The 24,728-nt window shown below is 51.9% G+C and overlaps 1 protein-coding gene across 9 annotated transcripts in view; it reads right to left on the reverse strand.

Moving 5' to 3' along the window:
* The window catches only part of OTOF (otoferlin), a 112,374-nt gene that overhangs the window by 87,258 nt on the left and 388 nt on the right, over positions 1–24,728 (reverse strand). For all 9 annotated transcript variants that reach the window (XM_075750240.1, XM_075750239.1, XM_075750238.1 and 6 more), the window contains exons 2-3: positions 18,721–18,779; positions 6,537–6,625 (exon numbers count right to left, since the gene is read on the reverse strand). In XM_075750240.1, the coding sequence (XP_075606355.1) occupies positions 6,537–6,625; positions 18,721–18,779 (148 nt within the window). The remainder of the gene's footprint in view (positions 1–6,536; positions 6,626–18,720; positions 18,780–24,728) is intronic.

Consider the following 24,728-nt stretch of genomic DNA (forward strand, 5'->3'; position numbering starts at 1 on the left):
TCTGGGCTGCCAGCACACATTGCCGGCTCATGGGGAGCTTCTCGTCCCCCAACAGCCCCAGTCCTTCTCCTCAGGGCTGCTCTCCATCCATTCCCTGCCCAGCCTGGAGTTGTGCTTGGGATTGCCCTGACCCACAGTTGTGCAGGACCTTGCCCTTGGCCTGGTTGAACTTCATGCGGTTCACATGGTCCCACCTCTCCAGCCTGTCCAGGTCCCTCTGGATGGCATCCCTTCCCTCCAGCACGTCAACCATAACCACACAACTTGGTGTCATTGGCAAACTTGCTGAGGGTGCACTCATTTCACTGTGGGATCACATGCTACAAATTTTCACCTATCTTGAAGGTATTTTGTAGGTCCCCCCAGTGGACCAGGAGACAAAGGATAGAGAATAACCGAGTTCCAGTAGGAACTCGGTATTTCTACCCAGATCATCCCAGCATGCAGCAGTTATTTGGCTTCACCACCTCCTTTCCAGGATGGGATACATAGCATCAGACAAAGCAGCTCACACCTGCAGGACCCGTGGTTGGTCCTTCTCTTGTGTGGAGCATGTTCAGTCTGCATCTACACAGTAAGTTAACCATGGACAGGATGTGGAACTGCCCATCATCCACCCACATTGGCAGAGGGCATCCCTGGCGTGGTTTGGATGGGTCTTGACCAGAGGGGAGAGTTTTCCAGCATGGGGCTGCCCTGACCGGTCAGGGGCTGGAGACAGGTTTCTGGGCTGGTGGCACTGCTGGTCTGGCCCATTCGAGTTGTCCTCATGAACTGTCTCCCCACCTCCATGCTTTGCCCCTCTCTTTGGGTACTCAGACACACAGAGCCCTGCGGAACGGCTCCCAGGATCAGCCACCATCCCAGAGCCGAGACTCACCGGAGCCCACAGCTCCTCCCAGGAGCCAGCACTCAATCAGCTACTGTGAGGAGGCTGAGGCACCTGGCCAGGCCAGGAGACGATTATCTTACCAGCTAATTAGCTGCATGCTGATGGCCAACGAGGCAGGAAACAAAAGCAACTCAATGAGCCACACAGCCACGTCTCAGCACTGGCCCCCTCCATTATGCTGGGTGGACCTGCATCAGGTGTCATGCCTTTATCTGGGGCTTTGATAAATAGTGCTAATCAGCTGCACGTGAATTATTCACAGAGACCACAGCTCACCTTTCCAAACTCCAGTACCAGGGCTCTGCTTCTCCCCACCTCTCTCCCTCCTCTCCAAGATTTGTGTCTGTCTGTCCTCCTCCTACAACTCGTTTCTGTGCAAGAGGGATGGGCTGTAGTTACAGCACCGGCTGGTGACCCTGAGCTTTAATATTATTTTTTTTTTGTACCACAGATTCTCTGCTTTCCCTTGAGAGAGGTGCTCAGCACCAACTGGTGATGGTGGGATGGGGCCAGGATCGCTGGCCATGCCTTGGCACTAATATTCGGGTATTGACATTTCTCAGCCAGCAGGAGAAATGCTGTGAGTCGGAACAGAAATCCCTCTCTAATTCCTTTATATTTATGACTTGGAGTAGTCTATTCTGCAGGCTGATTCCTGCCACCGACGCTCAGGTCTGAAATGTATTCCTTCCTCTGTCAGTAGGCAGCTTATGGGATTGGACTAAGGCTCTGCTGTCATTGCCTCCTTCGGGCTCCTGGTTGCCTTCTGCTTCAGGGAACTTCAGCCTTTTTAGCCCATCTTTCTTCCAGTTCTCAGTTCCTTGTGCCCAAAGCACGTTGTGCTGGGGCAGGGCATGCTTTGCTGCTCCTGGCTCTCTCAGACCCCTCTCCAGTCGCTGGTGGTTCAGCTCCATCACCTAAACATGAGTACCTGTTGCCGTGTAGATGTCCTGGGATGCCTGAGACTAATACAGGGCTGGAAGATACAACTTTGGATCTACAGGAGACATGGGTCCTTCCAGAAGTTGGATACTCAAAGGGCACTGGAGACCCGTGCACGCACCTGAGCTGAGCCCTCACTCCCCATGGACGCCTATACTGCAGCCAGAGGAGATGAAGCCCCTTTGGGGATTCTGCTTCCCACTGCTGTCACGGGAAAGCCAGGGGAGGTGTCTTGTTTGGTGTTTGCTGAAGGGGCTCTCTGATCCCAGCTCCTGCCCTGCCCTGGGCTGCAGGGACGAGTGGCTCCGGTGGCCCAAAGCAAAGACGGGCATCAAGGAGATCACACTGTGCTGGGTCTCTTAATTGCTGAGGGACAGACTGAACGCACACTGCCACAGACATGCTTTGGGAATCGTTTTACCACTGTCCATAAATGCCAGCATGAGAAAACTGTTTCTAACCTGAAGGGCTTTTTAATTTAGCAGAGAGAGACAGAACAGGTAATTAAACTCTGGCAAACCTCTGCGGGGGGGTGTGTGGGATACTCCATCACTGCCCTGGGCTGGTGCTGCTCTGAAGCAGCTGGTCCAGCTGTGTGTTGCAGCGGGGCGAGAGGAGACTCTAACTGGGGTCTGGCTGCTGGGGAGAACGAGCTCAGCATTCAGTACTTCACAGGGGGTTATAAGAAAGATGGGGACAGGGGTTTTAGCAGGGCCTGGAGCGACAGGAAAAGGGGTAATGGTTTTAAACTAAAAAAAGGGGAGATTCAGGCTAGATAGAAGGAAGAAATTGTTTGTGCTGATGGTGGTGAGACACTGGCACAGGTTGCCCAGAGAGGTGGTGGATGCCCCATCCCTGGAAACATTCAAGGCCAGGTTGGACGGGGCTCTGAGTAACCTGATGTAGTTGAAGATGTCCCTGCTCATGGCAGGGGGGTTGGACTAGGTGAGCTTTAGAGGTCCCTTCCCACCCAAACCAGCCTGTGATTCGATGATTCTATGATTTCAAGGCACATGCACCCCAGAAACAGCAGCAGCTCCTGTTCCAGCCCGTAACGATGCAAAGCATGCAAACATGCTGGGTAAATATTTCTGATGGTTGTTACAGGCCAGGGGTAGTTTGTGAGTAAACATCATAACAGAACCAGCAGCCTCTGATCCACGGATACCAATTTTTAATGAAGTTGGAATAATCGAGAAATCCCAGCACAGCAAAGAATTCACAGAGGGTGAATGGAGAGAGCTGGGCTAACCTGGCAGCCGTCCTAGGAAAAGAATAGGAAAGCTTGCACAGGATTCAATGAATAAGCAATTAAAACCTGGAGTGTAATCAATGACATTCAAGGTAGGTTTATGAGGAGATAGAGCCTGTCAAAACAAGCTTGGTTTGCTTCTTTGGAGTCGGTTTGTTTGGTAACTGCATGAAAGGAGCAGGTTCTTACAAAATGTTTGGTTTAACAGTGCTGCTATCAGTGCTATACACTAACAAGCGCGGATTAATGGAGAAACTCTAAAAATAGGACATCAGTTGAGAATCATCTTTGAATGACAGTGCTACGGTGCAATTTTGCTATTAAGCCCATGACTACTACATCAATGACTGGGATGTAAAAATACCTTACAATCAAATTTTCAAATAATGTGAAGATTGACAGAGCAGTCAACCAGGAGAGAGTGGAGGCAGCAACGCAGAGCAGTGGGGACCTTGAGATGTGCCTGAGCCAAACAAAGACTGCACTCACGTGCCAAAAACACTGCCAAGAAGCAGCATCTGCACCTCAGGCTGGCAAAAAATGGACCCGACCTCCATGAAGGCAACAGCCCCGGCGCGTGCAATGCATCAGTGCAGGGAATAAACAACCAATTAATCCATAATTGCATGAATGGAGGAGGGATGCGGGACATGAGAGATGTGTTTCACCCTCCATCTGCAGAGCTGGGAGATGCATCCAGCCTGCGCCCCTGCTTTAGAGGGAGAATGTTGAACGTTGAATGTTAGTGGGATGAAGAGCTGCAAAGATGATCTGAGATGGTAAAAAAACACTGTGCAATGTGAGGTGCCAGGAATGGCCTTCTCAAAAACAACACTGTGAGGTGATTTGAGCACAAATGTGCAAGAACTTTTGAGGGCAGAAAATACCTGCCGAGCAGTGGGCAGGGATGCTCCTGGTTTTATGTACCATAGGCACCGCGATGGGGGACCCAGCTGTCTCAGCTCAGACTCCTGGGTCCCTGGGACGAGAACCACAGCACGTGATAGGGTTCTTTGTTCTGAGGGGGGACTAAATTGATGGAAGAAGCCAATTCTCATGGGATGTTGGAACCAGATTCCTGCTCACTGCAGATCTGGTGACCCCTTAATGGTGAGGAATAAAGGTGATGGCACTGCTGAGTTCATGTTGATGATGGGGTTGCAGCATGCAAGCATCAGTTGAGCTAGCTGAGATCGCAGGAGAAGATAAAGAGATGCAGGCTTCATCCTGGGCAATGCAAGCCCAGCCAGCACGCTGGGACATGGCTGCAGCCTGCTCCCCTGCAGCATTGCTGCTCAAACGTAAGGCTGATGAGCGCGCGTTCCTCTGAGACAGCCCAGGTCCTCATGGGTCAAAAGCAAACTGAGGAAAATGTCCAAAGTGATGAAAATGATAAAACAAAAGGCCATCTTGGAAATGGAAGTGGATCTTATACAGCCAACCTCTTTGCATATGCAGCTCACCAATGGAAAAAAGCCACTTTAAGCAATTTGGCTGAACTAGCTGGATATTTTGTGTTGGGTATTTGGAAATTTCTAAGAGACTTTGAAAGTGGAAGGAATTACCCAAGTGAGCACTTTCTCTAATCAGTGCATCCTGCTCGTATGCCCTGGTCTTTCCAATTCCCAGTTCCACAACAGATAGAGAGAGAAGGGATTTTCTTTGTGTGCGCAGCATGCAGAATTGCTATCCAGGGGGTGAGTTGGGTACATCCTGACGTGCAGTTTTTTAGAGCAAAAGTATCTGATTCACTTGGCATGTTTTCATTCCTTTCTGCTGGGTAATGAAGATACGAAGCTCCAAGCCATCATGGATGGAGGGGTGCTCTGTCCCTCCATGTCATTCAGCTGCCGGTTGCACTAACCCTGTGCAAATGCATGGCAGTATCCAGGCTGCTTGCTCACACCAGGGGAGTAGAAAGTGAATGAAGGCATTGAAGGGGCATCTAGTCGAAGAAAAAACGCTGCTGTCATGGATGCAACATGAAGGGCAGGTTCCAGAGGCTAGAGCGGATGCTGGCTGGGGAAGGAGGTGGATCTCCAGGTCTGCATGTGTCCATCTCGGGCTCCCATCGCCCATCTGCTGCCCACAGCCCCTGAGGAGTCCCTTCTCACATGGACCCTGGGACGATTCAGGGCTGCAGAAATTATTCAGATCTCCTGTTCCATGTGCCCATCACTCATGAACTCAGTGCCCACCACAACTGCACTATCTCGATGCAGGTGCCTCAAGGAGGTGGTCTGAACACAACTCAAAATGACTTGTACTACGTATGGCTCCTCTGGCAGAGCTGAGGTCTCCCCACCAGCCCTGGACCACTCTTCTGCCATCCATTCCCCACCCAACGCATCCACCCGGGCTGGGACCCTCTGGAGAATCCTTGCCTTTCTCCTCCCACAGAGCAACGGAATAAACCCCGTTTTTTCAACTCTCCTTCTGCTACTCAAGCTCCTACTTAAAAGCAAGACAAAGGTAGGTAATTTTTTTTCTCAGTTTGTTGTTTGGGTTTTTTTTGCTCTGTTTGTAGGGGGGTTTGTGGCTTTTTTTTTTTAAATCATGTATATTTAGCATGTCTGCCCTGTGTGCCACCTGGCTGCCTCCTCATTTTTTTGGCTCTGAAGCAAGTTTTTGCATGAACATGTGCGTGGGAGATGTTCAGGAGACCCTGCTGAGCTCCACCTGGGGAAGACACTGGATTTCACTGCAAAAATCTTAGTGCAACATCCAACCACAAGCAAGACCCTTGCCTCAGCTCTTTTTTCCTTTCCCCTCTTTAATGTCAGTGTAAATGTTCTGTAGGAGAATTCACGTACGCCACTCATGTTTTTGTGAAATGCTCCCATGTTTTTCGCAATGACAGCACGGAGAAAGGTATGATGACACACACTAAGGCTGACAGAAGGGACAGACGAACTTTGCTTGTCTCGTGTTCATTGTTAATGTGGGGGCAAAACTTAGACTGTAAGAAACCTAAAATAACATTCATAACATTGCAGATAATACATAAGGCACAACAACCACCGTAGCATCTATGTGAGCAAATTTTTCAAGAATAAGATAAATAAACACTTGCAGAATTTGCAAAAGCTGGGGAACTACATGCAGGTATCAACTCCCACCTTGATAATTAACCAAAAGATTTCGGTTTTCCTTAAATACATGCAAATTGTATTAAACCAAACAGCAGCACCTTGGAAAAACCATGGCATAGACACGGCACTGACCACCATCTAGTTGCTGGTGGTTAGCAACCTCACTTGCTGAGCTCTACACATTGCATCTGAGCTTCCTTGCCCTTCCCAGCAGACATCACCAACCTCTTCCTCACCCTCCAGTCTCCAAACCAAACAGGGATGTGGCTCCAACTTGAGCAGGAGTTCCCTCTTGTCACCAGAGAGGACCCGGGGGGTCGGTGGGAAGGAAGGACAGAAGGACAGACCATGCTCTTACCTGTTGGTGAAGACTTTGCTGTAGTTGAACACCTGGATCTCCAGGATCTCATTCCCATCGATATTGCTTGCCACTGGCCAGCGGAAGGTCTGCGGAGAAAGGACAGGAGGGAGATGTCAGGCTTGTTTCAGGGACCTGCTGCAGAGGTGATGAGGATGGAGCTGAGATGACCATGAAAAAAGGCTAACTAGCCTAACTAGCCAGATGACCACAGAAAAAAGGCCAACTAGCCTAACTTTATCCCAGCAAAAAGGCAGACAGGGCTGTTTTACAGAGGTCTCATGAAGAATGTGCCTCGGTGCTAAATATTTTATATATATGGTATGAATAAGATTCAGCTGCACAGGGTGCTGGGCCATGTTGTCTAGATGGAGCTTTTGCCAAGAAAGGTCGGACCAGATGATCCTTGAGGTCCCTTCCAACCTGGGATTCCATGATTCTATGAATACATATTGTATAAGTGTGTATATAGATATATTTATACACATTTTACATTTATACATATACCAAAAAATATATGTATGTATATATATAAAAATCACTTCCATGTGTGGGTTTTTTTGCTTCCCAAGGCAATAAGTCCATCTGCCAGGCTAAATCTCCTGAGCTGCCCTCAGTTTTCCAAGTCATGGGTCTCTTGTGGCCTCCCAAAGCCGAGCACACCCCATTGCCAAGCTGCTCTCCATGCGTCGTGGGATGGGAACGTGACGCCCCAGATGCGGAGGCAGCCGGGTTGAGCCCTGCACCGGTTACAGGAGCGGCAGAACAGCATGCAAAGTCTTGAAAGGAAAGTGCTTATCAAGCAACTTCACAGGAAGAAATTAGTGACTCTTCAGAAATATGCCAACACTCATTTTTTAAGCTATTTTTTCCCCTTTTACATTTTCTGCAGTGAGTCAAGGAAGCAAACGAAAAAAGTTCTGAAATATAAAACTAGAAATGGCCTCACGACAGTGCTTGCAGCCGCTTTTACTTTGGGCTCTCCATCGTGGGGATGTAATTCATCCCTTCCTCCTACAGCATGTGTACTGCACTCTGCTCACTCCTTCCCACCGCTTAGATTTTTGCTAGGTTGATAAATGCAACCAGCAATCCCAAGGTTAATTATGAGCTGCCTGTTCCCTCCTGCCATCACCATGCCTCTCTGGCCTGAGAATTTGTCCTATCCTGACTGTTCAGGGCTCCTCAACATATGCAGATGGAGATTCATCAGCCCGGTGCTCCTGCCCCAGCCTGTCCTCTCCACCATGGCCCTCAGACATGCTGGTGAAGGAGACAGAGTCCACCATATCAACCTCCCACAATGTTCTGGATGTTAAGCTGGTCCCATCCATGAGCTGCAGCTTCAGCTGGGCAGAGGACTCCCCATGCTGCCTCGCAGGGGGAGGCGACATTCCCAGGGTCTGCCCAGAGATGCCCCAGGAGACCAGAACTTGGAGCTTCTCAAGGGAACCTCTTCACTTTCAACAGCAGTGGTAGTTTACTATGGGATAAGCTGCTCTGCCAGGATCAGAACTTCTGGTTGCTTCTGAGATGGAGACAGAAAGCCCAAGCACAGGGGACATGACTTCTGCCTGGATCATCGAACCACAGAATCACAGGCTGGTTTGGGTGGGAAGGGACTGCTGAAGCTCACCTAGTCCAACCCCCCTGCCATGAGCAGGGACATCTTCAACGAGATCAGGTTGCTCAGAGCCCCGTCCAACCTGGCCTTGGATGTTTCCAGGGATGGGGCATCCCCCACCTCTCTGGGCAACCTGTGCCACTGTCTCACCACCATCAGCACAAACAATTTCTTCCTTCTATCTAGCCTGAATCTCCCCTTTTTTCAGTTTAAAACCATTACCCTTTGTCCTATTGCTATAGGTCCTGCTAAAACCCCTGTCCCCATCTTTCTCATAAACCCCCTTTAAGTACTGAAAGGATCCTCCTGGTCCTCCCTGATACCTGATGTCTATGCATCCTCACCACCACAACAGAGCCTCACCTTTGGTCCCTCTGTCCAGAGCCTTGACCAGTGCAAGACAAATGCAAACCCCCTCTGCTATCACCATAGAAGAATAAACCATGGTCCAGGCACAGGCTCTTCTCTGTGCACACACATCTGATATGGACTGGGTGTTTAAAGATGTCTGGAAGCTCCTCCTGAAACCCCAGCAGAGCTCAGGTCCTGGGTTTTTTTTTTTGTTTTTCTGTTTCCTTCCTCAGAAGTACCAATTTCTTCTTGCCAACAGATCAAATTTGGGGGAGGAACTGGAATGAGAAAGCATCCCTGTCTCTGTCACAAAATCATTTGGGTAAGTCTCTGCTCCCCATCCTTGGGCTATAGGGTGCGTGCCAGAGACTGTTTCTTGCTCTTTGGGTACGTACAGCACCGAGCACAGGGAAGTCTATCGAGCAGATCCCAGGGGTCAAGTGTGGCTACCAAGATAAGGCACAGAAATAACAATGTGTAGGCACCACCACCCCCTCCACGTTAGACGTTTGTCAGGCAGCAAAATAACAAATTTGGAAAGTGCGGTGGCCTAGAAAGGCTCCCAGGATCCCTGCGGAACAGCCTTGCTGACAGCTTTCCGCACCAAGAAGCTCATCCGGGGATGTTCACGCCGCAGCCCATCCGCTGCTGCTGCAGCAAACCCCGGGGGCGGGGGGCAGCAAGCGATGCACGGCGTGGAGGAGCACGGTCCCATCTGCTGTGCTCTGCGACATGCCGTATCGTCCTGGGAGCGCTCCTTGCACCCGTGCTTGCACACCTCCAGTTCCAGAAGGACCCACCTGTCTAGACCCACTAGTGCAATTTGTTTAAAGCGCTTGGAGTTTTGGCTAAAATCCTGGGGAATGCCAGGCAGGGTACCATTTTCCACCATCAGAAAGAATCCCTTCATGGTGTAGCCCCTGGTTTCTTGGGCTGGGCTTCAGAAAGGGGTTCAGATCTGAATTCTGCTGCAGATCCCCTGGATTTGGTTAAATCATTCAGGACAGAATCCAGAGCAGATGCTCTCCATTTGGGGCTTAAGAATCAGGGTTGGGATTCCTCTGTCTGACCTAGATGCTTAGACGTTGCCTACCTAAATCAATATCCCTCGTCTGGGCTCTCCCTCACTGGAGAAACTCTGGCACATCCCGGGTACAAACCGAGCCATAGCTCACCTTTGGGAGGGGGTCACACTCTTTCTGTCCTTTCTGGACAGACTATCCAGCCAAGACTATATGCCTCAGATTAAAAGAGGGCAACCTGTTCTGCATGCTGTCCAAAATCCCCCCCCCAAACCCCACTAACAGGACAAGGAATGGGTACCCAGACCCCCAGGCTATGAACAAACTTCTGCACCGTGTTCCCCAGCCCGTGGTCCATGTACTGCCAGTCCGCCCAGACACACTTGGTCTCCTCCTGGTTTTATCCCAGTGCATGGAAAACCACTCAAACCGACTTGTGTCACACAACCAGGAGTTTTAAAAACTTATTTTCCCCTCCTTCATTTTACAACCGCGCTGTCCCATGCACTAGTGAATCCCTGGGCATTGCTCCATCCGAGGCTGCTCTCAGTTTCTCTGACGGCTCTTTGATTTTGAGCGTTTCGGAGAGGCGGGTGGTGGACCTGGAGCACCCAGACCACGTCTAGCACCTTGTGGGTGAAGGTCTGACAGTGGTGAGTCAGCTTGGCTGCGAAATGAAAATGCAAGTCTCTGTGCTTTTCTGAGTTACAGCCACCTCAGACTCAGCAGGAAAAAAAAAAAACAAACGCTCAAAGGAACTGTGTGATATGATTTTCCTCCTAAGATAGGTATTTTTTTCTTATTATTATCTTTTAAGCCTGGAAAGGATTATTACGGTCGCTCAGTCTGACCTCTTAAACAACCCAGTCCATGGATTTTTTGTGTTTCACTCAAAGGCTCCTAAACTCAAACACAGATACGCCTTGTAGCTCAGTCAGAACATATTTTTAACAGGGAAAAAGGAAAAAACCAGACATCTCAGCATTCAACCAACAACATTTAATTACACTTCCAGATAAATGGTTTCAACAGCTGATTGCCTTCAGCAATGAACATTTGCACCACACTTCTGCTTTGAATTCCTGGGTTTCAGCTCCCCAGCTCTCTGTTCTCCCACCAAGCTAAGATGCTACTTAAACTCTTTCATTTGGCTTTTTAAATTTCATTCCTCACTGTCTGCAGAGACGCACCAAGGGAATTGCCCTTGGGCTGAAACCGTCGCTCCCTTTGCAACAGGGAGAGAGGCAAAGCAATGCCACCAACCGAGACTATGCACCTCCGGAAAGGAGACTGGAGATGGGCACCCTGCTAAAAGCACCGAGAGCAGGATCATCTCACTGCAAATTCCTGCTGCTCCCACTGGCACCAAGGCAGCCGCTGTCACCCAGGAGCTGCATTGCATTTGCAGAGCCTCTCCTCTTTGCAGGCAGGTTTTCCTTCCTTCGACACCCTTGGGTGCTGCCCTTCATGCAAGTGATGAAAGAGGGAAAATGTTTCAGAGCTGGAGTTTCCTCTGTTAATTTATAACAGGCCCTGAGGGACTACTTGCTCTCATCAATTCAGAGTGTGGGGCTGAAGGGAAATCACACACAAGCCCAGACTGGTCGGGGTTGGAAGGGACCTCTGGAGATCATCTAGTCCAACCCCCTGCTAGAGCAGGATCACCCACAGCAGGTCACACAGGATCGTGTCCAGGTGGGTTTGGAATCTCTCCAGAGAAGGAGACTCCACAACCTCTCTGGGCAGCCTGTCCCAGGGCTCGGTCACCCTCACAGGGAAGAAGTTTTTCCTCACGTTCAGGTGGAACTTCCCGTGTTCCAGTTTGTGCCCGTTGCCCCTTGTCCTGTCACTGGGCACCACTGAGCAGAGTCTGGCCCCGTCCTCTTGACCCCCACCCTTTAGATATTGGTAAGTGTGGATCAGATCCCCTCTCAGCCTTCTCTTCTCCAGGCTAACCAGCCCCAGCTCTCTCAGCCTTTCCTCACACCAGAGATGCTCCAGGCCCCTCCTCATCCTCGCAGCCCTCCGCTGGACTCTCCCCAGTAGTTCCCAGTCTGTCTGGAACTGGGGAGCCCAGCACTGGACACACAACTCCAGATGTGGCCTCAGCAGGGCAGAGCAGAGGGGGAGGAGAACCTCCCTCGACCTGCTGGCCACGCTCTTCTCCGTGCACCCCAGGACACCGTTGGCCGCCTTGGCCACGAGGGCACGCTGCTGGTCATGGAGAGCTTGTTGTCCACCAGGACGTCCAGGCCCTTCTCCGCAGCGCTGCTTCCCAGCAGGTCACCCCCACCCTGTCCTGGTGCTGGGGTTATTCCTCCCTGGGTGCAGGACCCTCCACTTGCCCTCGTTGGATTCCATTGGGTTCCTCTCCGCCCAACTCTCCAGCCTGTCCAGGTCTGGCTGAATGGCAGCGCAGCCTCCTGCTCTGTCGGCCTCTCCTCCCAGTCTGGGATCGCCAGCAAACGTGCTGTTTGGCAGGTAATGTGGCTGGGAAGTGAATGCAAACCATGCCATAGTGTAATTCAGTGGCAGGGGCAGCAGTGCCTGCAGGAAGTCCCACGCATCCCTTCCCAAACTGCTTTCCACCAAGCCACTAAAACCCAGCAGCACCAGGGACTGGGATGCACCCCCAACCCTAAAGTGCTCCCCAGATGTTGCATGCACAGAGATGACCCATCTGTCCTCCCATACCCACCTCATCCTGCGAGAGTCTGACCTTTGCAAGGGGCTGCACTTAATGGCTGCTCTTCACTCTGTTTATCCATGACCATGACCATGGCAGAGGGCTCCTGTGGCACGGAGGTGGCACGAGGACAGGCTGGAAGGCTGCTGCTAAAATGTGGTTTATCTCAACAGAAAAGCTGGCAATGGCCACTCTGTGCTGCAGTTAGCTAGCAGGGTGAAAGCCACAGACTTGATATTTATGCAATGCAATTAGGTGGTCTGATGGGCCACGGTGTCAAAGAAGCCAAGGAAATGAGGCTGGAAGGTCTCTGAGAGCAGATCCATCTGTCCCTCCTCCCTGGCAGCAGCAGCAGCTCCACTCAGCCTTTCAAGCCCATTTTTACAGAGATGAACATCCAAGCATTTTGCAAAACATCCCTGCAATGCAACTACGGATGCCATCTAACAGACAAGGCAAACTCACAATAAACCCTAACCTCACATCCAACCAAGGGACACATTCAAGGAGATGCTGCATGCTGCCGGGTGGGGACAGTGGGTTATCCCAAATCTGCCACCTGTGAGGTTTTCCATCTCCTTCCAAGCCAGACGGTCGCATTTGGCCCTCACGGTTTCCCCACCTTCCTGGCTTTCCACAACTGATCTCCTGGTCTGGAGATATCATATCCATCAGGAATCCCTCCAGCTGTGGCATGGTCTGAGTACTACATCACTATTGAAGTAATATAGTATGATCCATAAACCCATTTTATTCCTTCTCAATGATCTGCCTAGAAAACGGGGTACAATTTTTAGCAGGGCCTGTAGTGATAGGACAAGGGGTAATGGTTTTAAACTAAAAGAGGGGAGATTCAGGCTAGATAGAAGGAAGAAATTGTTTGTGCTGATGGTGGTGAGGCACTGGCACAGGTTGCCCAGAGAGGTGGGGGATGCCCCATCCCTGGAAACATTCAAGGTCAGGTTGGATGGGACTTTGGGCAACCTGATGTAGTTGAAGATGTCCCTGGTCATGGCAGGGGGGTTGGACTAGATGAGCTTTAGAGGTCCCTTCCCACCCAAACCACTCTGTGATTCGATGATTCTATGAAATTGCTCCTACTTCACATTTTTGTAGGGAAAGGTATGGGGGACGCGGCTGTGTGAGAAAAGACGAGCGCGATGCACCAAATAAAGAGGTGAGAACTGGTGGCCAGATGGCATTTAGGGCTCAAGAGAAGCACAGGAAGGGAAGAACAAGCTCCGGAGCTACCAGACACTGTTGTGATGAATGTGTGCGTTATGGTGGGATGGCTGGAAGAAAAAAAGATAGAGGCAGAGAAATGCCTTGGCAGAATGCAGAAGCCAGACGCTACCAGTGAGACAGCTTTAAGGGAGCTGGGAAAGGTCATCTTTGTAAGCCATGTCACCCCTCTTTAAGCCATGTATCCCCCTTTTAAGCCATGCCACCCCTTTCTAAGCCATGTTCTCACTTTTTCTGCAGAACCTGGGAGCCTTGGCTGGGTGCTCATCCTGCCTGTCATCTCCAAGCCTGGTTAATCAGGAGCATTTCCAGACGTTCAGGTCAAGGCTGCAGCTCTGAGTCTCAGCTTTCGTGATAGCAGCATTTAAGCCTGTCCTGGTCCCTTTAGGAGAGGGTCCCCTTAGTAGAGACTGAATGCAGGCAAGGAAGACCACACAGGACCCATCCACAGCTCTCCATGCCAGCACCATCAGTGGAGTCCCCTTCCCTTCCCTCCTGCGCTGGGTGCCTGCAGGAGAGCTGCAGGACAAGCCCCTCCAAGAAGAAACCCTTTGGGGTGCAGGTGGGACACAATGCAGTGGTTCCCGATTAAATAAAATACAGCTGTAGTGCCATAGCTCCCCTCTGGAATAGCCAGCAGCTTATCTTCCCCAGGCTCTGGAGAAGCACAGGTTTTGCATAATTCATTAAGCAATGAATAAAAATAATTGCAAAGGAAATAGAGTGAAACCAAACAAATGGAAACCACTGGGGCAGCCCAAATTCAGCCTGGTAGCAGGTCCTCATGAATGTTAAGCAGTGGCAGGGAAAGCTGATGTCCTCGTTAACGCTGCCAAAAAAACTCCTTTGGCTTTGCATGAGCCTAATGTGAATTTTCTGCTTGTCCCCAGCCCTGAGATGAGGCAGGGAGCATCCTCTCCATCCTCACCCCATTTCATCTCGAGATCAGCCAGCTCAGCTTCAAAAGCCTTCCCTATGCCAGGGGATGAGACATACCCCCACCCAAATCACTCACCCCCCCAGACACAAGGTCACCATTTTAACCCATTTTGAGGGGAAAGCAGGAGGAAACGGGGCCATTTCTGAGGCTTCTGGTTCATAAGTTGCACCAGACTTCAGTTGTGGCAGGGGAGGTTTAGGTTGGAAATTAGGAAAAATGTCTTCCCCCAAAGGGTTGTCAAGCCCTGGGACAGGCTGCCCAGGGAAGTGGTGGAGTCCCCATCCCTGGAGGGATTGAAAAGACGTGGAGATGTGGTGCTTGGGGACATGGGTTAGTGGTGGGCTTGGCAGGGTGAGGTTAGTGGTTGGACCCGGTGATCTTAAAGGGCTTTTCCAAACAAAATGATTCTGTGGTTCTATAAATGATCGATACAAGGAGCCACCTGAGCACTGGGAGGGTGCACAGGTAACTGGAGAGTAATGTGAAATAACACCCCACCTCTCACCCCACTGGTATTAAATTCATTGCAAAATTCAAGGAGAACTAGGAAGCTGAAGAGGAAAAAACACCACTTCTGCAGAGGCACTGCAGCCAGGTGAACAACCAGAGAGGATGTGGATGCCCCATCCCTGGAAGCGTTTAAGACCTGGTTGGATGGGGCTTTGGGCAACGTGGTCTAGTGGAGGGTGTCCCTGCCCATGGCAGGAGGGTTGGAACTGGATGATCTTTGTGGTCCCTTCCAACCCAAACCATTCTATGATTCTATGAGTTACTGGAGGGCAGGCAGACCCTCCTGCTCATCTTCAAGTCACGGTGCCCCCAAGCAGACCCCTCGATACTGCTCCAGACATCAGACAGCTCAATTTTATGCACCACAATCATTACAGAGCACGTGCACCCATCACCTCCCTGCAAAAGCTCCCCATGGGATAACCCCACGCGTGGGAATAGCTGAGGAATAGTTGAGTGCTGCAGTGATGCAATAATAAAATTTTATTCAATAAAATTAATCAGCTGGGCTTGTCATCAATGCCACAATGACTTGCCTTGTGTCTACACTCAAAGGGAAATACCTGCTTTCCTGGATCGCCTCATCAGCTAATTACTCCAGGCAGCACAAGACATGTTCCCTAGCTCATGGCAGGTTTCTTGTCCATGGCCATTGCATCAGGGAGTCCTTCAGCAGCATGAAATAATGAGAGGTTTAACAGGGGAAGAGGAAACCGGATTGCACCTCTGCCGTGTTTTGCTGTGCTCCGTCCTACATGATACGGAGGATGCAGCTATGCAAGCGCCCAGGCTGTTCCTCCAAACGGCAGCTATCTCCAGCCCCAGTCGCCAGCTGTGCACGAGCAGGGACCGGCATTCAGCTTCCCAGCGTGCGGCAGGGCTACACCAGCAGTCCTGCTGCTTTACAGAGCAATCAGCAATTTACAGAGAAGGGCAAGCAGCAGCCTCCCCATTTCCACCCGTACAGGAGGCATGGCCCACCCGGCTAATCTTGCAGATGTGGCTGAATTCCCAGCAAGCCCCCAGCAGAGCTGGAAAGGTGAACCCAGAAATGTAGGCTTGCCTACACGTTTTCTGCATCATTCACTACGTGCCATCAGAACACATCAAACTATTATGTTTTGGGCCGGTTGGGATAGTATTGGGTCATGGGTGCTACAGCAGGAGCTGTGTCTGACCTGGCATTAAATACAGATTTAAAAATACAATATTAGTGCACGTTTAGGTAACTGAATGCCTCGTGGAGCGGCTATGCACATCTCAGCTCATCTGTTGGATGCTGTGGAGCCCTTGCATGACCCCAAGGATAAAAGCCTGACTGATGGGGCAGTCCTTCAGGGCATAAGCAGAGAACAGATGTAGGAATGTGCTGAACTTAAAAACCGCTGGGATTACTCATGTTTGGCAGGTCCCAAGCCCTGGAGCAGCCAGCAGTTGCACACCTTGAAGTCATCTCTGCCAGGGCTCCATGTTGACCTTGGTCCTCAGTGCTAAGGAACTCCATGCTGGAGTTTCCTCCGGCTAGAGCTAGGTGGTTCATGAGGAAAATCAAGGTATTTAGAATCATCGAATCACGGATGGGTTTGGGTGGGCAGGGACCTCCCAGCCCATCCAGTGCCACCCCTGCCATGGGCAGGGACACCCTCCACTAGCCCAGGTTGCCCAAAGCCCCATCCAACCTGGCCTTGAACACTGCCAGGGGCAGCCACAGCTTCTCTGGGCAACCTACAACCTCTCTGGGCAACCCAATTTGCAGTGTGAGGGAGCAGGGAGCTGGGTACAGCTTAGCTGCTGCCCGTGCATCACCTATCACCCAGCGCAAGGAGACGAGAAGAGCCCAAAGCTCGGTCCAGGCATGCAAGGTTGCTCCTAATCAACTTGCCTCACCCTGCTGCAATTCACTGTGAAGATGGTACCAGGCTGATTTTGACCAGGTTTACATGAAGGTCTCACAGCAGGAACTGTAACAAACATGATCTAAACAGAGAGATGGGCACAGCCTGAGGCTCATCCCCACAGATGCGGTAAGGGGCACTAGAAGAAGATATGATGCACACTAACACACACTTCAAGGCTCAGGGCTCTCTTATACCTGCTGTCTTTTCAGCTCTATAGCCCTAGTCCTCCTGACATGCACCAATGCCCATACTCTCCTGCACGCTGCCTGGGACTGCAGGGGGGTCAAGGCTTGGCTGGGATGCTCAGAGCTTGGCTGGGGTGCTCCAACATCCCTGTGCAGCACCAAGCACTCAGAGCAGCCAGCATCTGGCATCCCACCAAGCCTGAGACAGTGAGAGGAGGCTCCAGCCCTTCAGCCCCGGCAGGAAAGGATCTCCTCATTCAAATCACAAAGAGTTTTGAGACGCAGGCAGCTCCACCGGTGCACACCTCCGTGGTTATTATTCAAATCAGTTATTATACTAACAAATTGCTGTGTGCAGATCTACAGAAATCTGCATCCCATTAACATCAGCAGCTTCCCCCGGCTGCCTCAGCTCTGTGGGAGCGTGGTTGGAGACCCATCTCCATCCACCTTCTCACTGTGCCTCACCGATCCTGTGCAACCCTGGGGGTACCGGTGGCAGCTCCCACCCTGACTGTGCCATGGGCTTCCCCTGCTCCTTAATCTTCCCTGGCAGTTTAGGGGAGCCTGAGATTAAGCTCTTCCCCTAAAACCTGGAGCAAGGACTGACACAAGCCAGGGACGTAGAGGGGCAGGGAGGAGCTGGGTGCACTTTGGCTGCACAGGCTGGGAACACCATGGGCTTTATCACCCCATGATATCACCCTGGAACCAGGATGAAACCTTATTTTTTTAAAGGTGGAAAAAGCTTTAGGAAGTTATAAACAGTTTAAAGATCTTAATATTCCTCATAGCCTCTTGTATTCTCCAGCCCCTGGGAATGGGTTATCTCTACGAGAAACACAAAGCAATCAGAGGGAATATCCATTCTCTTTTGAAAGCGTATTTCCATTTTGAATGTGACTTCTTAGCAGCACCTCTATTCCCTGCTTGTGTGGGTGACTTTATTTCAATCATATCAGAATATTTTCTTGCTAACTGCTTAAGAAAAGGCTGTATTTTCAAACCACACAGAAGTTGGGTTTCAATTCCTTCTCTCTTCCTTTCCAAGCCTAAAGCCAAGCGCTAGAGGCCCCAATCATCGAATCATAGAATCATACAATCTTTAAGGTTGGAAAAGATCTCTAAGATCATCAAGTCCGACCATCAACCCAACCCCACCATGTCTACTAAACCCAACACCATGCCTACTAAACCCAACACCACCATGTCTACTAAACCCAACACCACCATGTCTACTAACTCATCCGATCGGCACCCAAAGCAGATCAGTTGGCTTGTTACCCGGCGTGAGTCGAGGGATGCAGATGGGTGGGGGAGGCTGGCAGGCTGAGCATCAATAACTGAGGCACTGTGGATTTGAAACAAGGAGTTTTTCCCCCCCATGATGCCAAGAAAATGAGAGTTGAGAGCCCAGCAGGATTTGCCCAGCAGAGAGACAAGCAATTTCTTCTGAAACTTCAGTGCAAACAACATGGATTTTTTTTTTTTTTTTTAAATTAATCACCCCACGGGGAAATGCTGTAGGGCTGTTCCCACATCACGGGACATGTCGTGTCCTCAGCCCCAGCCAGACAACAACCAAGAGACCCATTTGGTACCTGCCAGGAGAAACCCTGGAGCAGACAACGAAGACGCCAAAACACTTAAATTGAGGAACGGGGATATTCACCTGGACAGGGAGTCACAGCAAAGCAAACCAGGAGGAAAACACGTCGTCTCTTACCTCATCGAACCTGGCCTCATCCTCGCAGTTTTCAAGCACGCGGGTGTAGAAGGAGAGCCCTGGAGAAGGGAGTAGAAAAACAGGTCGGTCGCAGCGAGGCGAGGGGCAGCCGGGGCAGCAGACACGGGTCGGGGCTGCACAGCATCGGTGGCAGCGAGACCCCGGGGTCGGGGTCTGCAGGGGGGGCCTGGATGGAACACAGTCTGTGGGCATTGCCTGGGATGGGGAAAAGGCGTCTGCGAAGGTGTGAGAGCACCGCAGGCGTGTGTGTGTGTGTGTGTGTGTGTGCAAAGGGGGTGCAGAGGGGACACAGCCCACACAAGAGGGTGAATCCAGCTTCGGCTTCCCCGCACGGGCACTAAACACCACATTAACCTGCTTTAAGAGCTAATTAAGAAGGTTTTTCCGGAGTGCGCTTAATTGGTGTGTTCAAGTCTTGTCCCATCTGTTGCAGAGCAGATGAAACACAGCGTGGGGATGGGGTTCGCGGCAGTTTCGGCATTGTTTGAACAGGGGCTCCTCAAGCTTCGGGGCACTGGGATGCAGGTCTACACACCCCAGAAGTGTGCTTGAACCCTAAGGATGAAATTTAGGACTGGCTACCCCAAGAAAACCACCCCAGCTCCTGTACAGAGCAAAGAATCTGCACCTTTGAGTCCAACCGCACGGATGCAGCCCCGCGTGCCCGCCCCGATGGCAGCATCCCTCCACCGCCGCATCCCCGGATTCAGGGACTTGGGGAGGATGAGGAGCTCAAGCTGCTCTGCCTGTGCAGGCTGGGGAGCCTTGAAAGCCCCCGGTCAGCTGGGAGCGGGGATGGGACGAGAGGAGGAGCAGCCAGGCATGTGCATTAGTTATTGAAATAATCAGGTTTTTTCCCAAGAAGCCCCAGCTCAGAGGTTGCCCCGTGCTTTCAGCTGCTCTCAGGAGGATAACCTTACCCACCCACACCCCCCTCAATCAATTTTTCTAGTTAATATCCACTTCATAGCACTGCAGGTGGAAAACTTATAAAAATGCTAATATTTAATCACTGAATCACATTGAGGCTTTCCCTTCCTGAAAAGAAAACTGTCTCCTGGGTAATTAAAAACATCTCTGTGCACGAATCTGTTTTGGGCCCAGCATTGCACAGACGACCTGTGGTTAGGGAAAGTGGATGCCAAGGAACCCCGTACCACTGCGGGGTCAACTTTTACTTTATTTTGTGGAAGATTGAGATATCCTGATGACACAGCTCTTGGCAGGGAATGCCCCATCCCTTTCTAATTTAACTATTATGCAAGGAGACCCAGAAAATCATTTTATCTGACTTTCTGCTGTCTGCAGCATCTGACCTGGGTAAAGCAAACCCAGAAGGTGTGTCCTGCACCCCAAACCACCCTCCCAGTTCCTTACCATGGATCTCTGCACTCACGGGTGCACAAGTTTCTCGGGGATATGGGCAGAGCGCTGTATTTATGTCATGCCAGGCGACTCTGGGCGAGGGTAGAGGAGACCCACAAGCCTCATGGGCTGTGGGACAGCTACCCACCCTCGCCCCATTCACACTGGTTGCCTCCCAGTGCAAAGGGACCCAGGGCTCGTTCCCGGCTCACTTTCCATGGGGTCGGATGGGAGCTGCAGTGGGATGCAGCCCAGCCCCTCCTCACCCGTGGCAGGGGAACCTGGATGGGGAATGGGACCACTCCTGGGATGGAGCCATCAGGAGTAGGGCCATGGAGATGCTGCGAGGGCTGGAGCACCTCTGCTACGGAGACCTCAGGCTGAGTTGGGCTGGTTCAGCCTGGAGAAGAGAAGGTTCTGCGGAGAGCTCATTGCTACCTTTCAATACTTCAAGAAGGCTTATAAGAAAGAGGAGAGAGAGGGCCTGTAGGGCCTGTAGCAACAGGACAAGGGGTAATGGGTTTAGAATAAAAGAGAGGAGATTCAGGCAAGATAGAAGGAAGAAATTGTTCATGCTGAGGGTGGTGAGACACTGGCACAGGTTGCCCAGAGAGGTGGTGGATGCCCCATCCCCAGAAACATCCAAGGCCAGGTTGGATGGTGCTTTGGGGAACCTGGTCTAGTTGAAGATGTCCCTGCTTGTTGCAGGGGGATTGGTCTAGGTGAGTTTCAATGGTCCCTTCCCACGCAAACCACTCTGCGATTCTGTGATTCTAGGACCCCACAGCTTCCCAGGTGATGGGGCAGGCGCCATGTGCCAGAGGCACAGAGCATCTCAGCCTTGGTGTGGGCTAAGGGAAAGGTGCAGAGCACCCTCATGTAGACAGGACCAAAGTAATTGAGGAGACGTGCACAGGTCAGGGGGTGAATCAGCTGTGAGCGAATACAGGCTGGAAGCCGTATCTGAGAGGAGGCACTCCAAGGGGGACAATCTGCCACCTGAAATACTTCTCCTAAGAGCATGACTGAAGCCAACACGGTGGGACCGAGCATCACGAGTTCCATTTCAGTGGTATCATTATCCACTGGTGCCCGGTGATGCTCCAGGGGGTATCCGTGAATGATCTCCCTCATTTACACACACTAATCCAGAGAGGAAGCCTGGCCAAGAAGCTCTTTACAACTCCATCTGTGATCGATTAGCTGACAAGTGCTCTAATTGCAAGTCCTCTCCTTCACAAGTGCAATTAGGCTAGTCTAAGAGTGAAAAGTCTGCTTTAGGCAAGCAACCCTGTATGAGCTCAGATGCTGCTGGAGGACAGGAGTAGGCACCCCTGAAATGGGCAGGCTGCAGAAAATTCACCGGTTTTCTGCTCTTCCTCCACAGCCAGCCTGAAGAGCAAGTATTTGCAGAAAATCCCGAATTCACCCGTAATTGAGTTTCACCTGCAGAGCAAAGAGGTGGAGAGCTGGAGAGCTGCAATGGCAACTGATGTGCGGCTTTGGAGCTCTCTGCAGCCAGCCTGGGGCATGCACAGGGTGGCTGCTCTGATTTAGGAGTCACTGAAGTTCAAAACCAGCCCCAAATCTCCTATGAACAACTGGGAGGATCATAAAGGCAAGGGATCTTGTTGGTTAACACCCCCAAACCGCCCAGGGAACGAGTGTCCCCTGGGAGTTTGGTGAGTCAAATCCAACGTCATGGTGGGACACAAGTCCCTGATGCTCAGGGGCGGAGAGGGTTTTGGCCGTGCTGCTGGGGCAAAGCCCACGTTTCCCCGGCTGCTCCCATGGGTCCAGGACTGGGAGCTCCTCTTCGTGCCTCAGTTTCTCCTATTTGCAAAATGCAAATAGTGCAGCTACGGCTCACAGGGGCTGCTGGGAGTGCGGGGATCCCTGGGAGAAGAGGAGCGGCGTTATTCCATAGGCATCCCACACGGCTGTCAGTCTCAGCCCTTTCTCAGGAACGCTTCTATCATGGTTGTGATTTATTCATCTCCCACCTGAGCTGGAGTCGAGCAGCGTTTCAGAGCACTGCCCACCTGCAGAAACGCACATGGCAGCCTGTCACACCGGAGTCGAACTCTTTCTTTAACTTCTTCTCGTGCAATAATAGATGCTTTTGGCTGAATGAGGAAACACCCACCCGAGGAGCTCTGCCCGAACCCTCAGGCTGTGCTGTCAACGAGTTGGTCAGAGAGGATGAGGCAGCTTCACAGCAGCATTGAACTTGCCATGCCATGACTCTGCTGCCCATCATTCCCAAATTCTCATGGGGCAAGGGGACAGCAAAGCATTGCCTAAGCCACAGAGACACCGAGCATTGGAGAAGCTCTGCCCCATTCATGTGCTGAGTGCCCAGAGTGCTGGGACGCTTCATGGCCACCTCCAACCATGGCCATGCCCTGAACACCCTGGAGGCAGGAAAGCTTTCACAGAAAGCAATGCAAGGCAGGGCTCTGCATCCTCAGGGACCGGTGTCAGAGCACACCTTCCGTGTGTCAAAAGATCACCTTTCCATAAGGATCGCGCAGCTTATGGATTCTCATGGTTTGATAATTCTGGACCTTTCATGCAGAACAAGGTCCTGTCCCCCGTGCAAGGTCCTGTCCTGGATTCATGTCTCGTGTTAGCCAGCACCCCGGGCTCAGCGCTCTCCCACAACCCAAAGCGATGCTGCTACGTGTCAAAGAGGTACAAAGGGATCTGCCTTGGACTTGCCTGTGGGCAGCGCAGACACGGAGCTGCCTCCACTCGTTCCCCTTCTGGGGTAAGGAATTTGGGTAAGATGTAGATAGACTTTGGAGCTAAATGTTAACATAAGGTATTAGACTGCTGTAACCGGTACAGGCAAGGCTTGCTGTGGCTCTGGGGAGACACGCAGAGAGTGGCATGAAAAGGGAACGAGACCAAACCCCTCTCCACTCACCATCCCATCCGAGGGATGGGTTGGTCCTAACCCACCCACCTGCCGCGTTCACCGACCCGATTGCTCCCTCAGCCAGCTCCAGCACCCTTTTAGCAGAGGATGTTGCTGGCCATGGCCTCAGGATCCAGCCCTGCTGGGTCTGGTCACCGGGACCCTCTCCAGGACCGAGCTTGCAGAAGACAGCAGCATGGGGTGTCCTGGTCACGAGCTCCACGGGGGGCAAGAGCAGGGGAAGAGGCATCCCTGACTGCAGGTAGTGGTGATATATGGTGGTGATATACATTCACAGCGTGAGACTAAACCCCCTCTTTGCACAGAAGTTCATTGCAGCAAACTGCCAGGAAAAAATTTCCGAACCCTGACCCAACTGTCCACGAAGATGACACCAAATTTTCTTCCTTGGGAAGGAAATGTCCACGAGGAGCCCAGCTCCTCACGGCTCAGCACCGGGGAAGGAAACACTGCTGGGAAGTTTGGTGTCGTCCTCCCTGGACAGTGTGACAGCGATGGCAATCCTGCACCACGGAGGAGCCAGCTCACGCCTGGGAGGACGATGGGGATGGGATCATGGAGAGCCTGGAGAAATGCCCTGGTGCCCCATGAGGGCTCCGACAAGGGAACCGGCAGGAGCAGGAGAGGGTGGGTGCAGCGGGAGCACGGTGGGGCACAGCGCTGATCTCAAAGCATCTCAAAGGGGGTGTCATTGCCCATCGGTTGGACCGTAGGGTCTCACAGCGGCTCTTAGGCAAAGATGTGGAAGCAGGGACGGATCCTGCCCATCCGATGGGGACTGTGTGTGGGATCAGGACCAGGCACGCTCAGGACTGGAAACGTGGGTCTTCCCGGGGCTCACCAAGAAAACCCGCGGTGGGTTTCGGTCCTCCTGCAGATCCCCCCCTCCCCACTGCCAGGGGAGGTGGTGGGGTTCGTGAGGGTGGCTTAGGGCTGCGACCGCTCCGGGCTTCAAGCTGGCCGGGGGTATGACCTGTTCCCAGAGACGTTATTTAACTGCCCCTGCGCTGATGCTAGGAGGCAGGGACAGGGAAATAGGGGGGTAATTATGCTTTTTTTAATGACTTTACGGTCATTAAGGCAGTGCAGGGAAGACCGTTTCAGGCAGTGCTGGCCGGCCTGGCTGGGACGTGATGAAAATACCTGCTGCCCTGCTCTCCCGCAGCACGTTTGCGGAGAGAAGAGGTTGCTATTCCTGACTGCCGGCGCTGTCAAACCATCCCACACCCGCCTCTGCTCGCCCGTGGACTCCCGCACGGATCCAGCACCGCGCAGCGAGCTCACACCGAGCCTTGCCCCAAACCCTCGGGGTGCTCGGAAAAGGTTTGGCTGCTGCTTGAGGGTAAGCACCCCCAGAGAGTTTTTGCTCCTTTCGCAGCATCCCTCAGAAAGCTTTGGAGCTGGTGTGGATCCGAGCAGAAAAACCAAAGCCGCAGCAGCCTTAGAAGAAATCCGGGCACACGCCGGGTCCCGGCACAAGGCAAGTTCTCCTCCTGGCCCTTCCAGTGACACTTTTTGGTGGCACAGCTTCATGACCGAGTCCTTGACCCTACGGCGGGAGCCCGGCTCTCCCCAGCTGGGGCACGGTCCTGCTCCCGGGGGTGGGTTTGCCACCCTGGGACTTCAGCTGCTCTCCCCTGGAGGAATCCCCCTCCCCAGGGGCTGCCCGCGGGCGAGGCAA

Source organism: Balearica regulorum, chromosome 3 (assembly GCF_011004875.1).
Source record: "Balearica regulorum gibbericeps isolate bBalReg1 chromosome 3, bBalReg1.pri, whole genome shotgun sequence".
Lineage (NCBI taxonomy): Eukaryota > Metazoa > Chordata > Aves > Gruiformes > Gruidae > Balearica > Balearica regulorum.